This window comes from Cebus imitator, unplaced genomic scaffold (genome assembly GCF_001604975.1).
Source record: "Cebus imitator isolate Cc_AM_T3 unplaced genomic scaffold, Cebus_imitator-1.0 Scaffold20, whole genome shotgun sequence".
NCBI classification, from domain to species: Eukaryota; Metazoa; Chordata; class Mammalia; order Primates; family Cebidae; genus Cebus; species Cebus imitator.
In genome coordinates, this window is record NW_016107335.1 from 8,681,674 (window position 1) to 8,699,770 (window position 18,097).

At 60.0% G+C, this 18,097-nt stretch overlaps 1 protein-coding gene across 1 annotated transcript in view; it reads right to left on the minus strand.

The window, feature by feature from the left end:
• Positions 1–2,892: 2,892 nt before the first annotated feature.
• The window catches only part of SSPOP, a 57,123-nt gene continuing 41,918 nt past the window's right edge, over positions 2,893–18,097 (minus strand). The window contains 29 exon segments of the mRNA XM_037735770.1: positions 2,893–3,058; positions 3,966–4,116; positions 5,565–5,695; positions 6,119–6,179; positions 6,385–6,480; positions 6,789–7,006; positions 7,800–7,846; positions 7,953–8,095; positions 8,198–8,325; positions 8,492–8,694; positions 8,831–8,969; positions 9,382–9,498; positions 9,648–9,806; positions 10,028–10,306; positions 10,565–10,611; positions 10,821–10,945; positions 11,193–11,323; positions 11,964–12,131; positions 12,466–12,810; positions 12,997–13,043; positions 13,119–13,271; positions 13,551–13,797; positions 13,892–14,023; positions 14,806–14,973; positions 15,178–15,387; positions 15,865–16,020; positions 16,156–16,197; positions 16,496–16,719; positions 16,872–17,002. Coding sequence (XP_037591698.1) covers positions 3,036–3,058; positions 3,966–4,116; positions 5,565–5,695; positions 6,119–6,179; positions 6,385–6,480; positions 6,789–7,006; positions 7,800–7,846; positions 7,953–8,095; positions 8,198–8,325; positions 8,492–8,694; positions 8,831–8,969; positions 9,382–9,498; positions 9,648–9,806; positions 10,028–10,306; positions 10,565–10,611; positions 10,821–10,945; positions 11,193–11,323; positions 11,964–12,131; positions 12,466–12,810; positions 12,997–13,043; positions 13,119–13,271; positions 13,551–13,797; positions 13,892–14,023; positions 14,806–14,973; positions 15,178–15,387; positions 15,865–16,020; positions 16,156–16,197; positions 16,496–16,719; positions 16,872–17,002 — 4,221 coding nt within the window. The 3' untranslated portion in view covers positions 2,893–3,035.

Genomic DNA, 18,097 nt, shown 5'->3' on the forward strand with positions numbered 1-18,097 from the left:
TCACCACCTCAGCTGTATCACTACGTTGGAGAGCTACATTTCTGCCCATGACTTATCCCTGTCTTTATAACAGATTCTCTTTTGGGGGTTAAAAAACTGGAGAACAGCTAGGGTAAATCATTTCTTTTGACACGGTTTTCCGTAAAAGGTTTTCCATTTTCCCCCAGAAAAATGGAGCAGTATCTAGCAGGAAATGGGGAGTGAAAGCAGCAGGCCTAAGATATGAGACACAAGATCTTGTTTCTGTGTTTATAGGAAGGAAACTGATGATCCAAGAGGGGTTAGTTCACAGACCCAAGTCCTTGAGAAAGCAGGAGGGTCTAGGAACAGAGTATCAAGGGCCCTGCCGGGGGATAGAACACTTTTTTATTTTTTGAGACAGAGTCTCACTCTGTCACCTAGGCTGAGTGCAGTGGCTTGATCTTGGCTCACTGCAACCTCCACCTTCCAGGTTCGAACAATTCCCCTGCCTCAGCCTCCTGAGTAGCAGGGACTACAGGCATGCACCACCACACCCAGCTAATTTTTGTATTTTTAGTAGAGACGAGGTTTCATTATGTTGGCCAGGCTGGTCTCAAACTCCTGGCCTCAAGTGATTCACCAGCCTTGGCCTTCCAAAGTGCTGGGATTACAGGCATGAACTACCATGTTTGGCCAGGAGAGGAACACTTGATTCTGCCAGGAGGAAAGAAGGAGATGGAGTAGAAGTAGGTTTGTTTGTAGATTTACTGAGGGAATTTCCATCTGATGATGTCTCTTTGAGACAAGATCATCTCACGAAAATGAAATGAGGGAAGAGAAGGTATACCAAGTCATATACCAAGTCCTCCCGGGGAATGGGAAATAGAGCTTACCTCAAACCTTGAATTAAAGGCCAAATTGAAGTTTATGATCACAAATTGAAGGTTTAAAAAAGCCCAGCTGGGAAATTCTGTTTAGAAGCAGAAAGTTGGGCAGATACTTGGGTTCATCCTGGCTTGCAGTATTGCCAGGTGGGTATGAATGAGGCACAGAAAAGCTAGGGAGTGAACAGTACTTGCACTAGAGTAATAATGGTAGGAAAGTGATTCTCAATTCCAGCTGCACATTGGAGTCACCCATGGACCTTTCAAACATCCCGATTTAATAGGCCTAGGATGGGGCATGGGCACTGATTTTTAAATTTTATTTTTAATTTTTTTTAGAGCAGGATTTCACTCTCACCCAGACTGGAGTTCAGTGGTGTGATCTTGGCTCACTGCAGTCTTGACCTCCTGGGCTTAAGAGATCCTCCCACCTCAGCCTTCCGAGTAGCTAGGACTACAGGAGTGCGCCACCATGCCTGGCTGCTGTTTTTTACTTTTTGTAGAGATGGATCTCACTGTGTTACCCCAGTTGGCCTCAAACTTCCGGGCTCAAGTATCCACCTGCCTCAGCCTCCCAAAGTGCTGGGATTACTGGCGTGAGCCACCGTGCCCAGCTGGCTTTGATATTTTTTAAGAGCTCCTCATGTGTTTCTAATGTGCAGCTTGTGTTAAGAATTACTATATAGATCATGAATCTAAGCTGCATCACGAAGGAAGATAGGAGGAGACTAATGAAAAAGTGAGAAAGTGATGCGATCAGTGAAATTGAAATCCCCAAAGCAGCCATAAATTATAGCAGAGGAGTACTACAGCAAGTCAGCTGGAGGGTTGGGAAGTCATGATTGGTAAGTAAATATTTGCAAGATTTTGAAAATAGCATAGCCGTGGGAGTGGATTCCCAAGACAGAGTGAAGAAGGTCATTGTAGGTGAGCAGGCAAACAATGTGAGGCCAGAATTTTGAGAGAAGTATCCACATGGACACAGAAAATGGGTGGAAAGGAACACTTGGCCATGAGTTAATTTCTTCTGTGGATGATGGGGAACAACCAGGGTGGCATTTGGGAGTCAAGGAGGGTTGTGTACCTACAGAGAGGCTCAGGCAACCCGGGAAGAGGGCTCTTTGCAGGAGGAAGAGGGAGAGCTGGCCCAGCAGAAACGTTAAACATGAACATCATAGAAGACAAGTATCTCTTTTCCTGGCCCAGAGGTGGGATGTAGGAGAAGTCCCAGCTTCCAGTGAAGTGAAGGCTTCAAGGGATGGGCGACCTAGTGTCAGTCATGACATGATGGTCAAAGAAATCTCTGGAGATGGGGGCAATGGAGCAGAGTCTATGGAAGACAGATGCGGAGTCTCAGAGGCCCCAGTGGGTATCTGGGAGGGAGAGGAGGTGTGGGGGACCACGGGAGACTGTGGGACTTACAAGGAGGATGGCATGAGAGGCAGTGGTGCTGAGGGATGAACGGGGAGGCTCGGTCTCCTGAAGAGGAATGGAGACCATGGGGACACAGAACAAGATGAGCTAATCTCTTGCAGTTCAGTGGGCCTCTTTTGATTTTTGTCCCCAATACTTATCTCAATAGTGTGCCTTCTAGCTAGCTGCTGTCTGTGGCTTCACAGGGTAGGACAGGACTTTGGGGTGAATAAAACAAGGAAAGCAGTTGGGAGGTGAGCAGAGTGGTGTGAAAAAGGAGGTTGTAAACAGGAGAGGGAGAAGCAGATATCAGCCCACATATAGGGGACTGTCTGCCACAGCTGTAGCTGAAATCACACTGGGTGGAGGAATATGACCTGGGACACTAGAGACGTCTAATACGGGAGGTCTTCAGGCTCCATTCAGCCCTGTCCTGCTAACAATGGAACCGAGGCTCAGATACGGGGAATAACTTGTCCAGGTTCACCAGTCACGGGGAATGCCGTGGTGAGTCCATCATAGCAGATGCACAGAGGTCTCCAGAAGACAAAGTCCTTGCTTGGGTCCAGGCCAGGGCTCAGGCCCACCCTCCCTCTTCCCTCTGGGCTCCAGGATGGAGACGCTGCACAAGGACTTGTTGCCAATGTCACTTTATTTGGAAGATGCTAATAATGTCAGGTCATGGACCCCCAGCTGGGGGCAGGTAGGAGAGTGTTCAGTGCCACTGAGTCCCATAGTCATAAGAGTGATGGCCATGGACTCACCCAGCGTAGCCTGTTAGCGCTTTGAGAAGTCACCTCCTAGAGGACACATGAGGGGGAGATGGGTTAGTAAGACAGGCAGAGAAATCAGGCTGGTGCCAGGAGGAAGCCCAGAGCCAACGCCAGGCCTCCTACTGTGTTCCACCCGGGTGGCATCGGTGCCTTCCACCTCTGTTTCTCCCTCACCTGCCACATGGTGGGACCTCAGGTTATCGTATGGCAGGTACTTAACAAAACCAGGCACCTGCTAGCCACCTCACACGCGTGCTCTCAACAAGTCCACCCAACAAGCCTGCACGGCGATGACAGCCCCGCTCAGAAGTTGAGGTCAGGGGCTGGGTGCAGTGGCTCCTGCCTGAAACCCCAGCAGTTTGGGAGGCCGAGGCAGATGGATCACTTGAGCCCAGGAGTTCAAGATCAGCCTGGGCAACGTGGTGAAACCCTGTCTACAAAAAAAACAGAAAGAGAGAGAGAGAGAAGGGGAGAGAGAGAGAGAAAGAGAGAAAGAAAGGGAGAAATTAGCTGGGCATGGTGGCTCACACCTGTGGTCCCAGCTACTTGGGAGGCTGAGGCAGAAGGATCACTTGAGCCCCGGAGGTTGAAGCTACAGTGAGCTGTGATCACTCCACTACACTCTGGTCTGGGTGACAGAGTGAAGACCCAATTAAAAAAAAAAAAAAAAAAGATGAGGTCAGGGAGGCGGAGCAAGGAAACAGGTGAGCTGGGGTTCGAACTAGGCACAGTTACTCCAGATACCCATGCTCACACACGATAGAAAACAAAATGAACAGGAATATTGAGAAGGGAAAAAACGGACTGGAAGGACTCAAGGAAGACGGGTGGAGTGAGGAGCTGCGCGTGTGTTCCTGGGTCGTGTACAACACTGGGTCCTTTGCCCAGGTTCCTGCCTCGTCCCCTCCCTGCCCGGAGCCCCACCCAGACGTACCCTGGCAGGAGCTGCACTGGCAGCTGTGGATGACTGGCAGCACCACGGGCTCCTCGTGGCCACCCGGACAGCGCAGGCTCAAGATCCGCACGGGACTCTCCGGGTCTAGGCGGTAGCTGCAGCAGTCACACTGGCTCTGCAGGTATGGCTCCTGGGTGAGAGGAAGTGGCTGAACTGGGGCCAAATGGAGTTGCCTCCCTTCCCTTGGTCTTTCCCATCCTAGGTGGGGTGGAGTGGCGGGAGGCACAGGTCCCACCCTCTTCACCAAGCAGAGTGGCTGGGCTACTGCCAGGCCCCTTCTGCAAGAAGCCCACCTCCTTCACGCCCACATGTCTGAATGTCCAACAATCTGCAGGTTAAATGAATACTTCTATTGTTCCCATCGGTGCCCCCTGGCTGCAGGGGGAAAGACATACTTCTGCCTCAAGGAGCTTAGAGTCTAGTTGGAGAGGCAGACTTAGAATACATGAAACTGCAAGTAAGTCCGTTCTAACTGCACAGTTCTGAGCCCAAATGCAAGGTGAGTTCTCACTCCAACGCAGGTCCCTGTGTGCTGCGGTTAAAGCACCTCCATCAGCATCCTCTGAGAATATCATTTAATTTTATGTATATTTATAATTTTACTTTGAAATGGGTAATACATCCATACAATGCCAAGTCCAAAAACTACAAGCAGTTATTCAGCAAAAAAAAAAATCCCTCCAATTTCTACCCCACTATCAATTTCTTTCCTCAGAAAAAAAGCATCTCTTAATTACTTTCTCTCTTTTCTCACTCTATGTTTTACAAATTCCAAAACTGTAAAAACAAAACAAAACCCTAAAAGCGATTTGGGAAAGTATTTCCAGCGGGTGCAGGGGTAGGCGCCTGGGGGCCGTAGAGCGGCCCAGCATTGCGGGGCAGTGTCTTTGGGGACCAGGGAGGAAAGCACCCTTGTCTTCCAGGATGAGGTAAACCAAATGGGCCGAGGTGGGTCCAGGGGGTGGTGGGAGTGCTGGGAGTGGAGCTGGAGAAGGGACCGGGCAGAAGGCAGCTCAAGTCACAGCACGCCAGGCTCAGGCTAAGGGGAGTCAGGGTGAGCAGGAGCCCCTCGGAATATCCTAAGAAGGATCAGGGCTTCTGAGTCCACAGAGGGCAAATGCAGAGCAGAGCCACCTGCCCGAGACTCAGAGCCAGCCTGGCTCGGACACCTTTCGGGAAATGTATGGTGGTCCTATCTGTAGAGCGTATTCCCGCCGAGCTCTCATGCACTGCGTGATGGGTTCTGATTTCAGAGGCTAGCTTAGCTCCTCCATTCCTTTCTTTTCTGGGCCCCTGGCTCATTGCCTTGAGGGGCACAGTGGGAGTGGTATGGGGCCAAAAAGACCTCCGTGGGAGGAGTTGGGCACCCAGAGAGACCTGTGGGCCACCCGCAGGTGCACGCCACTGCCTGGGGCAAAGCGCTGACCATCTGACTCCCTGACTCTGCTGTTACCTTCGTGAAAAACACCTCATGCTTCTTGGCCTCTGGCTCTGCCCAGGTCCCAGGCTCAGGGCCAACCCTCAGCGGCCACTGGCCACACTGACTCCCCTGGCCTGGATGGCAGGCCCCTGGCTCACCTCTGGCATGACGTGGGTGCTGGATGGGCAGTGCCCACTGCAGTAGTTCACTTCTACCTGGTCCAGGTAGCAGAGCCCCTTGGTGAGGTTTCGAAGCTCCGTGAGGAGCTGGCAGGAGGGCATCTGCTCCTCTGTGGGGAGGGCCATTGAGTGGCAGGAGGTGTGGGCAGGGCACTGGAGGACGAGGTGACTGAGGGGACTGTGGGGGCACAGGAGGAGGAGGTGACTGAGGGGACTGTGGGGGCACAGGAGGAGGAGGTGACTGAGGGGACTGGGGGGCACAGGAGGAGGTGACTGAGGGGACTTGGGCACAGGAGGAGGTGACTGAGGGGACTGTGGGGGTGGGGCAGGGCCTAGGTCTGAGGGACATCCAGGCAGGGTGGTCAGGTGCTATGATATGTACTGGAGTCTTCATTCCCCAAATCCCCTTGGTGGGTTGGCTTGAGGGAGGCAGGCACCTGCCAGGCTGAAAAGGCCGTGTGTGGGGTGGGGCTGGAGAGAAATGTCTAGACCAGGGAGAGGCACCCCACAATGTGCCCAGGGTCCCTCCATACCCAGAGTCTCCCGGTGGCAAGAGGGACAGCAGCTCCCTGGCTCCAGCACCATCTCCTCACCCTGCAGAGGGAGAGAGCCCCAATGCAGTCCTGACACCTGGCCCCAGTCCACCGTGCCCAGGGACACCAGGGAGGGTAGCAGGGCTGCAGGGGATACCTGAGCACGGGTGAGGGGGAACCACCCCGGAGAGTAGCAGGGCTGCAGGAGGTACCTAAGCACAGGTGAGGGGGGACCACCCCGGAGAGTAGCAGGGATGCGGGGATACCTGAGTGCAGGTGAGCGGGGAGCAGCGCTGGGTGCAGACAGGACTCCCACTGAGGCAGACGCAGCTCTCACAGGCCTCCTGCCATTCAGATCCAGGCTGGGGAGAGGAAGGAGAGCCTCCTTTTGGTCTCTCCCAACTTGTAGACTCTTCTATAATAGTATCCTGGTCCCCCAGCCCAGCCTGCGAGTGCCTAGCTGGGGCAATGCGCTTGGATGGAGTCGGGCAACAGGAGACCCAGGAAGGAGAAGGGCTGTCGGGGCCAGAAACCATCCCAGGGTGACAGAGGAGCCCTGCTGGCTACTGCACGGACTGGAGTAGGGGGAGGAGCCAGTGGAGTTACAGACAGATGGGGAGGCCTGGGGTCAGAAAGGGGTGGGGGTAGCAGAGGGGATTCGGTGTCTCACCAGGTGGGGCCGCCCCAGGTGCCAGCACTCGCAACGGTCTCTGGGGACGCAGGGGCCCGCCTGGCTTCGGAAGTGCCCAGGCTGGCACACACAGCCTGAAGCTCGAGCCGAGCTGCAGTTGCCTGGGGTCTCTGTGGCGTTCATCTCCTGGCACGTCTGCTCGCAGAGCCCCAGCTCCCCTGGGGCCACCTGCTGCCATGTTTCCCCAGGGGGGCACTCTGCCGGGGAATACCATCCAACCCACCTTTCTGGCCAGCCCCGGATCCAGCCTGGATTCCGCCCCCAAGCTGAGCACCCCGTGTCCCCGCGCTGCCTTCTCAGCAGCAGCGGCCTCCGACCACACCTCCTGCTCTCTGTTATCCACCCTCTCAAACATTAGCTGGGCCCAAGCCAGGTCTCCCCTCCTCCAGAAAACCCTCCCCTGACCAATCCTGTCCACCCAGCCTCTGTTCTCCCCTCTGTGGTGCTACCTGCTTGTCAGAGACCTAGAGGCTGTCCCATCTCTGCCTGTTCTAGGGGGTGGTCTGCCCGAAGGCTGGCTGTGCTGCATGTCTGCATTCAGAGCCCAGCATGGCAGAGCTGGGCACCTGGTGGGTGGGCCACTGGTCTTGATCAGACAGGGCAACCCTGCACTGTGCAGGGCAAACGCCACCGGCCTGGAGGCTGCCAGGCCAGGCCCCTCATTTCCGCTCTCCCTTCCAGCCCTCAGTTTCCTCACTGGCAGGGAAAGAGCCTTCTACTTCCTGGCGTCACTCACAGCCCTGGCTCTGTGAACACCGTGTGCTAAAGAATGCCCCCGCATGTGGGGCAGACCACACTGAGTGCCCCGGAGCCCTAGGCAGGGGGCGCTGGGTGTCCGGTTAGAGAGAGGTCAGTGTGGACAGGCAGGGGAGGAGGAGAGGGCTTCCTGAAGCTCTGTCTAGGCTGGGAGCAGGGCCCTCCTCCCCTCCTCAGTGCCAGTCCCTGGCCTTGACTTTGGAGGTGCAGCAGGGCATGGAAGCCACATCTCACCCTGACAGTCGACGAGGGAGCAGCTGAAGGCTCCACTGCGGCAGACGCTGGGAAGACAGAAGCTTGCTCAGAGGCCGCCCATGCCGTCCTCCTGCCCCATGCTCAGCACCCCCTTCCTCCATCCCTGCTCCCCACCCCACGGCCAGGCCTCACCAGCGGGTGCAGTTCTGGGTGAGCACAGTCCCTGGGGGCAGCTCCTGGGCCTGCTCTTCTGGGGTCAGGGTGTGGCCCCAGGGCAGAGAATGCTGGGTGCAGGGGCAGGCAGCAGGGGACACGCATGTGCCGTGGTGCAGCAGCTGCAGTAGGGCGGGCTCCATGACACTCGGACCACCGCCTCTTCCCTCCCCACCTGCCAGCTTTGCCCACATGGGAGTCAGGACACAGCACCCTGTACCCACCTGCCCTCCAGAGCAGCCACAGCCAGGCTGGCAGGGCTCCTGCACACAGATGGCACCAGGCTGCAGATGCCAGCAGAGGCGTGGGCAGGAGGTGGCACAGGCGCTAAGCACCTGGCCAGGGGGGCACTCTGTGGGGAGCACACAAATAGGAAGTCAGGAGGGACCCAGCATCTCCAGTCCCAGGCGGGGCTGCCCTGGGTCTGACCTCTCCCCACACTGACCCCCCACAGCTGGGGCAGGGCCTGGGCCCAGGAGTAATGGAGGGGGCAGACACCCACCGCCCAGGGCACTCACCAGGGCAGGGCTGCAGGTTACACTCCCGCCGCTGCTCTGTGTCCTGGGCCTGGCATGCTGCTACCCCAGGACCCCCCTTGCAGCTCCGATGTCGTGCCATAGTGCCCCCACCACAGGGGGCCGAGCAGTTGCTCCAAGCTGACCAAGGCCCAAGGTCTGGACACTCCTGGTGTGGGCACACCAGGGACCCGTTGACACAGGTGCTGTGGACAGGGGTAAGCACAAAGGGCTCCAGTCAGGGTGAACAAAACCCTCGCTCCCCAGCAATGTCAGCGAAGGCTGACCTGCCCCATGCCTCCACCTGAAGCTCCCTCCACCCTAGTGTGGCTGCAGCCATACCAGTTTTTGCAGTCCAACTGCACCACCTGGGCTGGGGCCAGCTCCCAAGAGGCATTGGCACTGGGGAGGCCACAGCGGCAAGAGGAGATTGGCACACAGCGCCCGTCCTGGACCAGCTGGCCTGGGGGACAGCGGCAGCCTAGGGGTGCGAGTAAGGAGGCCAAATGAGGTGGGGTGCTCAGGCAGGGCTCACAGAGGGATCCTCCCCAGCAACCAGACCGAGTCCAAAGCCTGGTTTCCACAGTATCTCCCACTGCCCACGCACAGGAAGGGGCGGCTCCAGCCCACCCTGTGTGTGGGCACCACCAGTAACCCTGACGGCCACCGGAGCATTCACATGGAACAGTGGCCCTGAGTGAACTTCACGCCATGCAGGACGCAGAGCTGGCTGCTGAAAGTGACCACGTCTCTGCCCCATCATTCAGGCCCCAGCCAGTCTGAGCCTCCCCGACCTCTGCCTGAGATCATATACTCTCTGGGAGCAGGAGGCAGCTGGGAGAGGCCCTGGGCTTCCCTGGAACTCCCAGCGGGTGGTGGGGCCTGCCAGCTACCTGGGCGGCAGGGTCCCTGCAGACACTGAACGCGGTCCCAGAGGTCGACACAGCTGCGTGGGCACCGGTTGGCACAGTCGATGGTGAGTACAGTGTCTCGGGCCTCACAGCTCTCGCCTGAGGGCCAGATGATGGGAGTCTGTGTTGGGGACAGACTTGGGCCCTCCTTTCCATGGCACACCTCGGGGGCAGGGCCAACTGTCCCTCAGGTTTTGTCTCTGATGTTCCTGTCCCAGGCCCTCCTCTGGATGGGGGATGGGAGTTACCTGGGCAGGGCCCTCTGTTGCAGCTTTCTGTCTGAGCCCATGGTCCCCGGCAGCCTCCTCCATGGGGGGCCCCTGCCTCTCTCCAGCGTAGCCTGAACCCCCCACTGCAGGGGACCTGGCAGGAGCTCCACGGCCCCCACGGACTCCACCGGCATGAGTCTGGGGAAGGTACGGCGGACTCAGTACCCAGGCCCACCTCCTGCCCCCCCTCAAGCCTTGAGCTCTGCTGCTGCCCCTCTAGGCTCTCCCGCTCCTCTTTCTAGCTGCTGCCTGGACCTCACCCAGCTTCAAATCCTGCAGGCCCAGCCCCTTCTGGCCATCTCCTCGAAACCCGCACTCCAGGCTCCCCCTGTCCTGTGGCCTCTGCCTCTCCCCATTACCAGGGCAGGCTCCAGGGTCAGGGCACAGGCGCTGCTGGCTGAGGGGCGCAGTGCAGAGGTGAGGGGCCCCGGTCCAGGGCCCCCCTGTCGCAGGATCCAGACAGAGCCGGTGGCGGTGCTGCTCTGAAGCCAGCACCGGGGCAGAGGTGGGGGAGAGGCCGGTTGGGTCCCGGAGCCAGCGTTCCTGTAGGGCACTTCTGGAGGCAGGGGCCAGGGCGCTGGGCGGCAGGCAGGGCCCACACGGCGACCACTCGGACCACTCACTCAGAGGCAGAAGACCTAGAAGGGCAGCGTGTGACCACCTTCCCAGTGACCACCCCCCACCCAGAGACCCTGGTGGACAGGCAGGAAGGGCTCAGGGTCATGACCAGGAAGTGCTGGAAACAGGGAAGGCTGAGAGAGGTGTGGGGGCAGGGTAGGGTGCCCACCATCCCGGCTTGCCTGGGACCGTCCCCATCTTAGCACTGAAAGTTCTGCATCCCAGAAACCCCCCAGTCCCAAGCAATGGGGACAGCGGTCTCCATAGGTCAGGGTTACCTTGGCAGCCCTGGCTGGTACACTGCAGCTCCCCACGCTGGCATTCACTGCGGGAGGGGGTGGTCAGGGTGGACTATGGGATGCAGGACCCAGCCCAGGACCCCTTGAGGTAACCTACAAGGGTACCTGAGCTCTCAGCATATTTGGGGCAAGATGAGGGAGTTGCAAACTCTGGCATCTCAGGGCCCTCTGTCCTGAGGCTGGACTGGGCCCCCAGGCCCCCCCTGCCCTCTGCCTCCCCTCCCCCATCACTCACCACTCCTTACAGCCCAGCTGCAGGCGGTCCCCGGGGGCCAGGGTCACTGGGGCTCCCTCTGCTGAGGTATGCCAGCAGTTACACTGCTCTGGGGGAATGCAGCCCCCAGCCTGCTCCAGCAGCCCCTGGGTGGAAGGAGAGACGGGGTGGTGATCATCGTGTCACCCCAGCACCCAGCACTGTGCCCAGCCTGCAGCAGGTGCTCACGCGTGGTGCCGAGTGAATGCCATGGGCACAAGCTGGGAGGAGGCACCGAGTTCCAAGGGGTTGAAGGAGGTGGGGTCGCCATGGCCATCACAGATGGGAGGGAGAGCGGGAGTGTGGGCAGAAGACCCCTTCTCCTTGGAAGGTGCCCCAGCTCCCAGCTCTCACCTTGGGGCAGTAGCATCCCGGCTGGCAGGGCGGCAGGTCCTGGCAGAGCTGACGGCTCAGCTGTGTGGCACAGAGCCCAGCACAGGGGGAGCCGCAGGCCTGGAACTCAAAGGGAGGCGTGCAGCTGTCCTCTGGGGGAAGCGGGGAGAGGCAGGCTGATGGGGGAACGGCCCAGAGACACCACTCCCAAAGCCAGAGCACATGCTGCATGGTTCCTTTGAGGCCCCTTGGGGTCATCTGGAAAGAATACAAGACGCCTGCCCTCCACATGTTGGAACAGACCAATGTCCCCCATCTGGCACCCACTCAGCACCTGTGGGCATCTCCAAGGAAAGATCAGGATGGGTTGGGCCTTGGAGAGCCATGAAGCTGCCTGGAGGAGGCAACTGAGGAGGGGGCTGCAGGAGTGAGGGGCCTGGCAGGTGTGCCAGAGATTGGCAGACCAGAGACAGAGGGGCAGAGGTGGAGAGCAGCCGCAGCAGGAGGTGGGCAGGACACCCTCCTAGAGGGCCAAAGCCACAGGCAGGCCGGCAGCTGCAGCGTGGATAAATCGTGGTGAGGGATTGGGGTTGCAGCTGTGACGAGGGAGTAGCTGGGGAGCAGGGGAGCAGCTGGGTTTGAGGGCAGGTTCGGGCCGGTGCAGGCAAAGGCTACGGCTCTGAGGTCTTGGGGGCACTACATTGACTGCGAGGGGAGCAGGGTGTTCCAGCAGGGACCCTTGGCAGCTGCTGCCCTGCTCAGCTCCTCAGCTTCTTGCTCCTGGAGCCTCACCAGAGCAGTTGCCGATGGGGCAAGGCCGGAAGTGGCCATCCAGCCGCGTGCAGGGGGCTCCCGCCCTGGCCACTTGGGACGCTGGGCCCTGGTGTCGGTAGCGCTGCTGCACCAGCACCCGGCAAGAGCATCGTGTCCAGCTGCTCCAGCTGCTCCACACACACTCCTCTAGAGACGGGAGGGATGTGTCAGCCCGCCTTTCCCCTGCCTGCCTCCCTCTCACCCCAGCCCTGCCGAGACCCTGCACAGGACACGGGCAAGAGGGGCCTGGAAGGCCTGGCCCCTGGACGCCCTCTCACCCCACAAGGAGGGCTCCAAGGGAAGAGATGGTGGGAAGAGGGAAGAGATGGTGGGAAGAAGAACGGAGCACACCGCGGGGGCAGGATCCCTCCAAATAAGCAGGACAGGGGCAGGCTTATTTGGAGGGATCATCTGGGAACTGGGAAATATTTATTTTCTGAATCTCCCAAGGTAGGAAAAGCAGCGAGGTGACTTCACTCACCCGGACAGGGCCCTGGGTAGCAGCCCCGCATGTCCAGGTGGAGGAAGGTGCCGTTGCAGGCGGGGTCGGCCTCAGCCAGCAGGCAGGGGCAGGACCCAGAGCGAGAGGCCAAGCCCAGACCACAGCTGCGGGAGCAGGGCCCCCATGGGCCCCAGGCACAGGCCCCCAGCAACCCCGGGCAAGGCTGCTGCCCACAGGGCTGGGTCTGGGTATCGGGGCCCAGGCAGGGTGAGCTCCCGTGGGGAGGGGCTGCAGCCCTGCAAGCCCGGATTCGGACCTGGTTTCCACCTCCACAGGACACAGGGCAGTTGGACCAGGGAGACCATAGCGTCCAGGTCTCGGGCACTGTGGGAGGGCACAGGTAAGGTCAAAGGAGGCAGAGGGAGCAAAGGCCAGAGGGCTGGGTGGGGACCTGCATGGCCCAGGGCATGAGAGTTGAGTAAGGTGGGAGAGAATGAGACACAGGGCACATGGCAGGGAAGGCATGAGGCTAGGAGGGCGGCTGAGGCGGGGACACAGAGACACCCAGACCTGCACACTCGGTGTCTTCGCAGATCATGCCCTCTGGGGTGCAGGAGCTGGGAAAGAGCTGGGACTCAGGACTCTGCTCTCCAGCAGGGCAGTCCCAGCCCCACTCCCTGCCCTGCACTCACCACTGCTGGCACTCCCCCTGCAGCCAGCTGTCCCCCAGGGCGCGGGGTTGAGTGCCCTGCAGACACAGGGGTGGGCATGGGGACTGAGGGCAGGGCTGGCTCTGGGACTGTTCCTCCCGACACTCTGGAGCCCACGAGCCCGATGAGGAGGACCTGGGTGGGGCCCAGGGAGAGGAGGTGAGAGATGGTCCAGGCCCCTCATCACTTCTCTCTCCTAGTGACACCTCCCGACTGGACCAGGACACTTAGGGTGGGCATGGGGGTAGCTAAGGAAAAGCCAGGGTAACCAGGGACACAGCTGGCCCAGGGCCTGAGGTGGTGCTGTCGCTGGTGAGAGTGGAACCCAGGAACTCTCCGTCAGAAGGGAGACTGCACCATGCAGAGGGAGGCCCTGGGTGGCAGAGGGAACATCTAGCCCTGTCAGCCCCATACCGGAAGCGGCTCTGCTGCCCTCCGGGCCCGCATGAGTGGCTGCAGGGACTCCAGGCCGACCAGCGGCTCCAGGCACAGTGGGAGGGAAGCGGGCAGGGCTGAGCCGTGCAGGAGAGCCGCCCAGCGTGGCATGAGCAGTTGTTGCAGGCATCCTGGTGCTGGCTCCCTGGGGCCCAGCTGTGGCCCTGGGCATCAGTGCAGTCACAGTGCCCAATTGGCACGCAGCCGCCATCCTGCTCCAGGGATCCTGTGGGGCAAGGGCTGACGCTGGCACCCCTGACCCCACCCACACCCTCCCACTCAGCCACCCTGACACTCCTGAAGGGCAGGGCGGCACCTACCCTTGGGGCAGCGGCAGCCCCTCTGGCAGACCTGGTCATTCTGACACACGATTCCCTCCTGGAGGTCTGAGCAGCGGTGGGGACAGCGGTTGGCACAGGTGACCACCTCCATGCCTTCTGGGCAGCCGGTCTCTGAGCAGATGGCAGGGGGTGGGGGGTGCCCAGAGTCAGGAGGGCCTGGGCCCCAGGGCTCAGAAACCCTCCTTCTGCCCTACTGGGGATCTCTTACCTACATGAAGCTACAGGGCCCATCCTATCCCCCACGTTGGTGACCACTGAAACACGGGGGACTCGGGGCAACTCTGGGAAACTCTGGGATTGGGACATGCTAAGTAGATGGTGAGTTTCTGTCACCTCCTGTGAATTCTCAGCACCTAGCCTGGCACTCAATAAATGCTTGTAGAGCTAGACTGGATTTGTGGGTCTCAAAAGACAACACTGTCACCTGGAGCCTCTTTTGTGTCCACCCAGAGAGGGTGGGAGTGTCCAGAGTGGGTGGGGATAGAGGAGGGGGGTCCTGGGGGAACCCAGGCCATGGGGCCGGTGAGCTGGGCTGGGCCAATTAAAGAAGTTGAAGCTTGGGGGTGAGAGGAGGGGGCCCAGGCTCAGCTACAGCCACTGGCTCCATCCACCCCCCCGCAACGAGCACCACATCCACTCCTGACTGTGCCTCAAAAAATTGTGACAGGATGGGTAACAGCTGAGGGGAGGAGCTCTCCCACTGGTTAGGGTGGCCGGGACGGATCCCTGGGCCTTGGCACAGCCCACAGACATGCTCAGGGCATCCTTGCCGACTGTCAGGCCCCGTCATCCAACCCAGTGGGCTGTTTCCAAACTGGCCCACGAGGTAGCAGCTGGGCCCTATGCTGAGTGGAGCCCAATAAGGTGGGACAGGACTGTCACCATTGCCATACCACAAGGCATGGAATTGCAGAGCCGGGCCTGGTGCCACTCCCCAGCACAGGCGGCACCCCCGTTCTTGGGTGGGGGGCCCGAGCAGCTGCGGCTCCTCAGGGACCGGCCTCCCCCACAGCTGCGGTCGCACCAGGACCAGGGGCTCCAGCGTGACCAGCCCCCAGGCACTGTGTGGGAAAAAGAATGGCCACCTGAGGAGTCAGCTCAGGCATAGGGTCCCCACCTATCCCACAAGCCTGGGTCAGATTCTGGTTTGAGAGACGGAAGTGCCACACTTGGGTAGGTTGGGTGCCTGGGAGGGGGCACTGGCACCAGGGGCCTTCCAGGGGCAGGGCCTGGGGCTCAACCTGGTCTCCCCCAGCCTGCCTCACCTGGGCAGGCTCGCAGATTGCAGAAGCGGCGCTCTTGGTAGGCAGTAAGGATGTCGGGGCACCAGTGCCCGCCAGGCCCAGGGGGATGGTATGCCCGCAGGCGGCGCTGCTGGCCCACCCCACAGCTGCGGGAGCAAGGTTCCCACGGCGCCCAGGAGGTCCAGGAACAGTTCCCAGCCCCACAGCCAGGGCCGGGGCACAGGGGCAGCTCTGTGACACAAAGTGGAGCTGGAGCCATCCCAGCAGCCTGGTACCTGCCCAGCCTCTCCTCTCTGCTCCCAGCTCAAGGGCAGACCTCTACCACGCAGACCAGCAGTGGCCTCACCCAGAGCTCTGGGCTCCCATTCTGGATCTGACACTGACTGTTGTGTGGCTTCGACAACTGGGCCTCAGTATCCCCTATTCTCATTGGGACAGTAATCTCAGACTCACAGGGCTGTGGGGGGGTTTGGGTGGAGAGTTCAGTGTACACACATGAGAATAAGGGATGTGCCAGAAGTCAGGCTCCCCAGCAGCTGCTGGGGTTGGCAAAGAGGACCCAGAGCCCAGTCAGACACTGATTTGAAATGAGATGTCAACACTAGAAACCAATGATTGCTTGAGGGGTGTTAGATGCTGGGACTTAGTGGTTACAATGAGTTGTCTGAGGGTGGCGGCTGGGGTCAGAGGTGAGGCTGGAAGGTGCACCTGTGCACGAGGGCAGGTTGCAGGGGCGCTCCTGTGACGGGTCCCCCACGGTGCAGTTAGCCAGGCAAAGTCGGGTGCGGCTCCGCCATGCAGGGTGAGAGGGGTCCGTACAGCTTCTGGAGCAGGGGGACCATGGGGACCATGGGCCCCAGCCATCTGGGGGAGGAAGTGGGGAGGATGCCTCCTGATGAGTCAGCTCTGAGTTTCAACATCGCCAAGAAGCAGGGGGCCCTGGGCTTGCTCTTCCCACAGGGAGGCCACGAGGCAGAGGTGCAGGGAGTGTGGAGCTACCTGGAAGGCGTGTCATTGGCTCCACCGTGGACCCTTCAGCTCCTGTGCCAAAGGAAACCCCACTCAGAAATGCTTCAGAACCCACAGTGCACCAGGACCATGCCTAAGGCTGGTCCAGCCTTCCCCCACGTGAGCTCCTGCGGACACCAGGCCCCAAGCACGGCACTTCTTGCAGAATTAAAACCTTTGCTCAAGCCATTCCTTTCCTCGCAGTGCTGGTAAAAGTTCCCTCCCTCCCTCAAGACCCCTCAGATACTGCCTCCTCCGAGAAGCCCTCCTAGATGTCTCCCCAGTGCCATCCTAACCCCAGCCCTGCCCACCACCTTCCTGCTGTCCTTACCAGGGCAGTCTGGGCTGGGGCAGTACTCGAGGTCCTGACGGGGCCCACGGCAGCCCTGACCACTGGAGGCAGCCATGGGAAGTACACACTGGCGGCTGCGGGTGCGGGTGCCCAGCCCGCCACAGGAGCGGGAGCACCGACCCCACGGGCTCCAGGGACCAAAACCACCACCGGCCTCTAAGCAGTCCTCCAGGGAGCAAGACAGCTTCCCATGTGCACAGGAGCTGGGGGAAGAGCCAGGTTAGCAGAGGCCAAGTAGGGGCAGAGGGCAGACTGGGGTTCCTGGTCCCTGTCCTCTTACCCTCTCACCTCTCCCTCCACTGAAAGTCTCCCTGACTCTCCCCAGCCCAGCCCCCACCTTCTCCATCCCCCTCACCAGTTGCCACAGCCTGTATGAAGTGTCTGGCCCGAGCGCAGCTCATCTCCAGGCCTGAGGGACTGACCAGGGTCACCTCTGGCGGCTCCCAGCTCCTGCAGCAGCCAGGCTGTCAGCACACAAGGGCACTCCTGGGTGAGTGGGGCAGAGAAGACAGTGTCACAGCACAGCCAGCCACCCACCCGGGGCTGCGCACATCCACTGGAGAGACTTAGGGGAGGAGGGACTTGGGGGAGGACGGTGAGGACCCGGAGGAGGGCTCCAGGCTCCAGGAAAGCATTTCCAGGAGCAGGGGGCTGTTTACCCATGTCAGGGGCATGAATGCAGCACAAGAGGGGCATGTTCTGGGCTTGGCCAAGCTGGCTTCCCCATGCAGGGCGCCTGGCAGGACACAAGCAGGTGCCAACACAGGCACTTACAGGCACAGACGCAGTGGGGGCAGAAAAAGCCTCAGCCAGGAATCCAGACGTTAGGTTTGGGTCTGGCGCTGCTGCTATGTGTGACCTTGGTGTGTCCCCTCCCCTCTCTGAGGCTCACTGTCACCATCTCTAGGTCTAGGAGGTGGGACCAGGTGGCTGCTCAAGTCCCTCCTGGCCATGGCATCCTGGAACTCTGGCTCAGGAGTGGCCACGGGTCGTCCAGTTTAGGATGAGGAAAGGGTCCCTGTGTGCCAGTCGGACTCAGCAGAGCAGAGCTGGCACCTAGCTGCCATTGGGATGCACAGCAGGAGACAAGCTGGGTCCGGGGGGAGTGAAGGTGAGGGGCACTGTCCCCGGGAGTGTGTGACAGGGAAGAGAGGGGCAGTGAAGACCCATGCCCTGCAGTGGAGGACAGGGAGGTGAGGCTGGACCAGTGAGGTTGGGGGATGTAGGGGCCTCGCAGAAAACTGCCCCTCCCTGCCAGGGTGAGGGGTGAGCAGGGCACACAGGCAGCACTCGGTCAGGGGTGGGTGAGACCCCCGGCAGGGCTGGGAGATGTGCCAGTGAGGAGCAGCGCCAGGCAAGTCCAGAGGCAGCAGGTGGTGCCCATTCCTGGGTAACCAGAGACCTGGGGAGGCTGGGTCTAACTCTGCCTCCCTCCGATGCTGGCAGCAGAGGCCCCAGCTGGCCTCACGAGCCTGTATGCTGCTTAGGGGCCTGCCCAGGGGTGACAGGGGCTGCAGGGGTGACAGATATGGCAGAGGAGACAGGTGAAGGGAGGACAGGGAGGGCTGTGGGCTGGAGAGG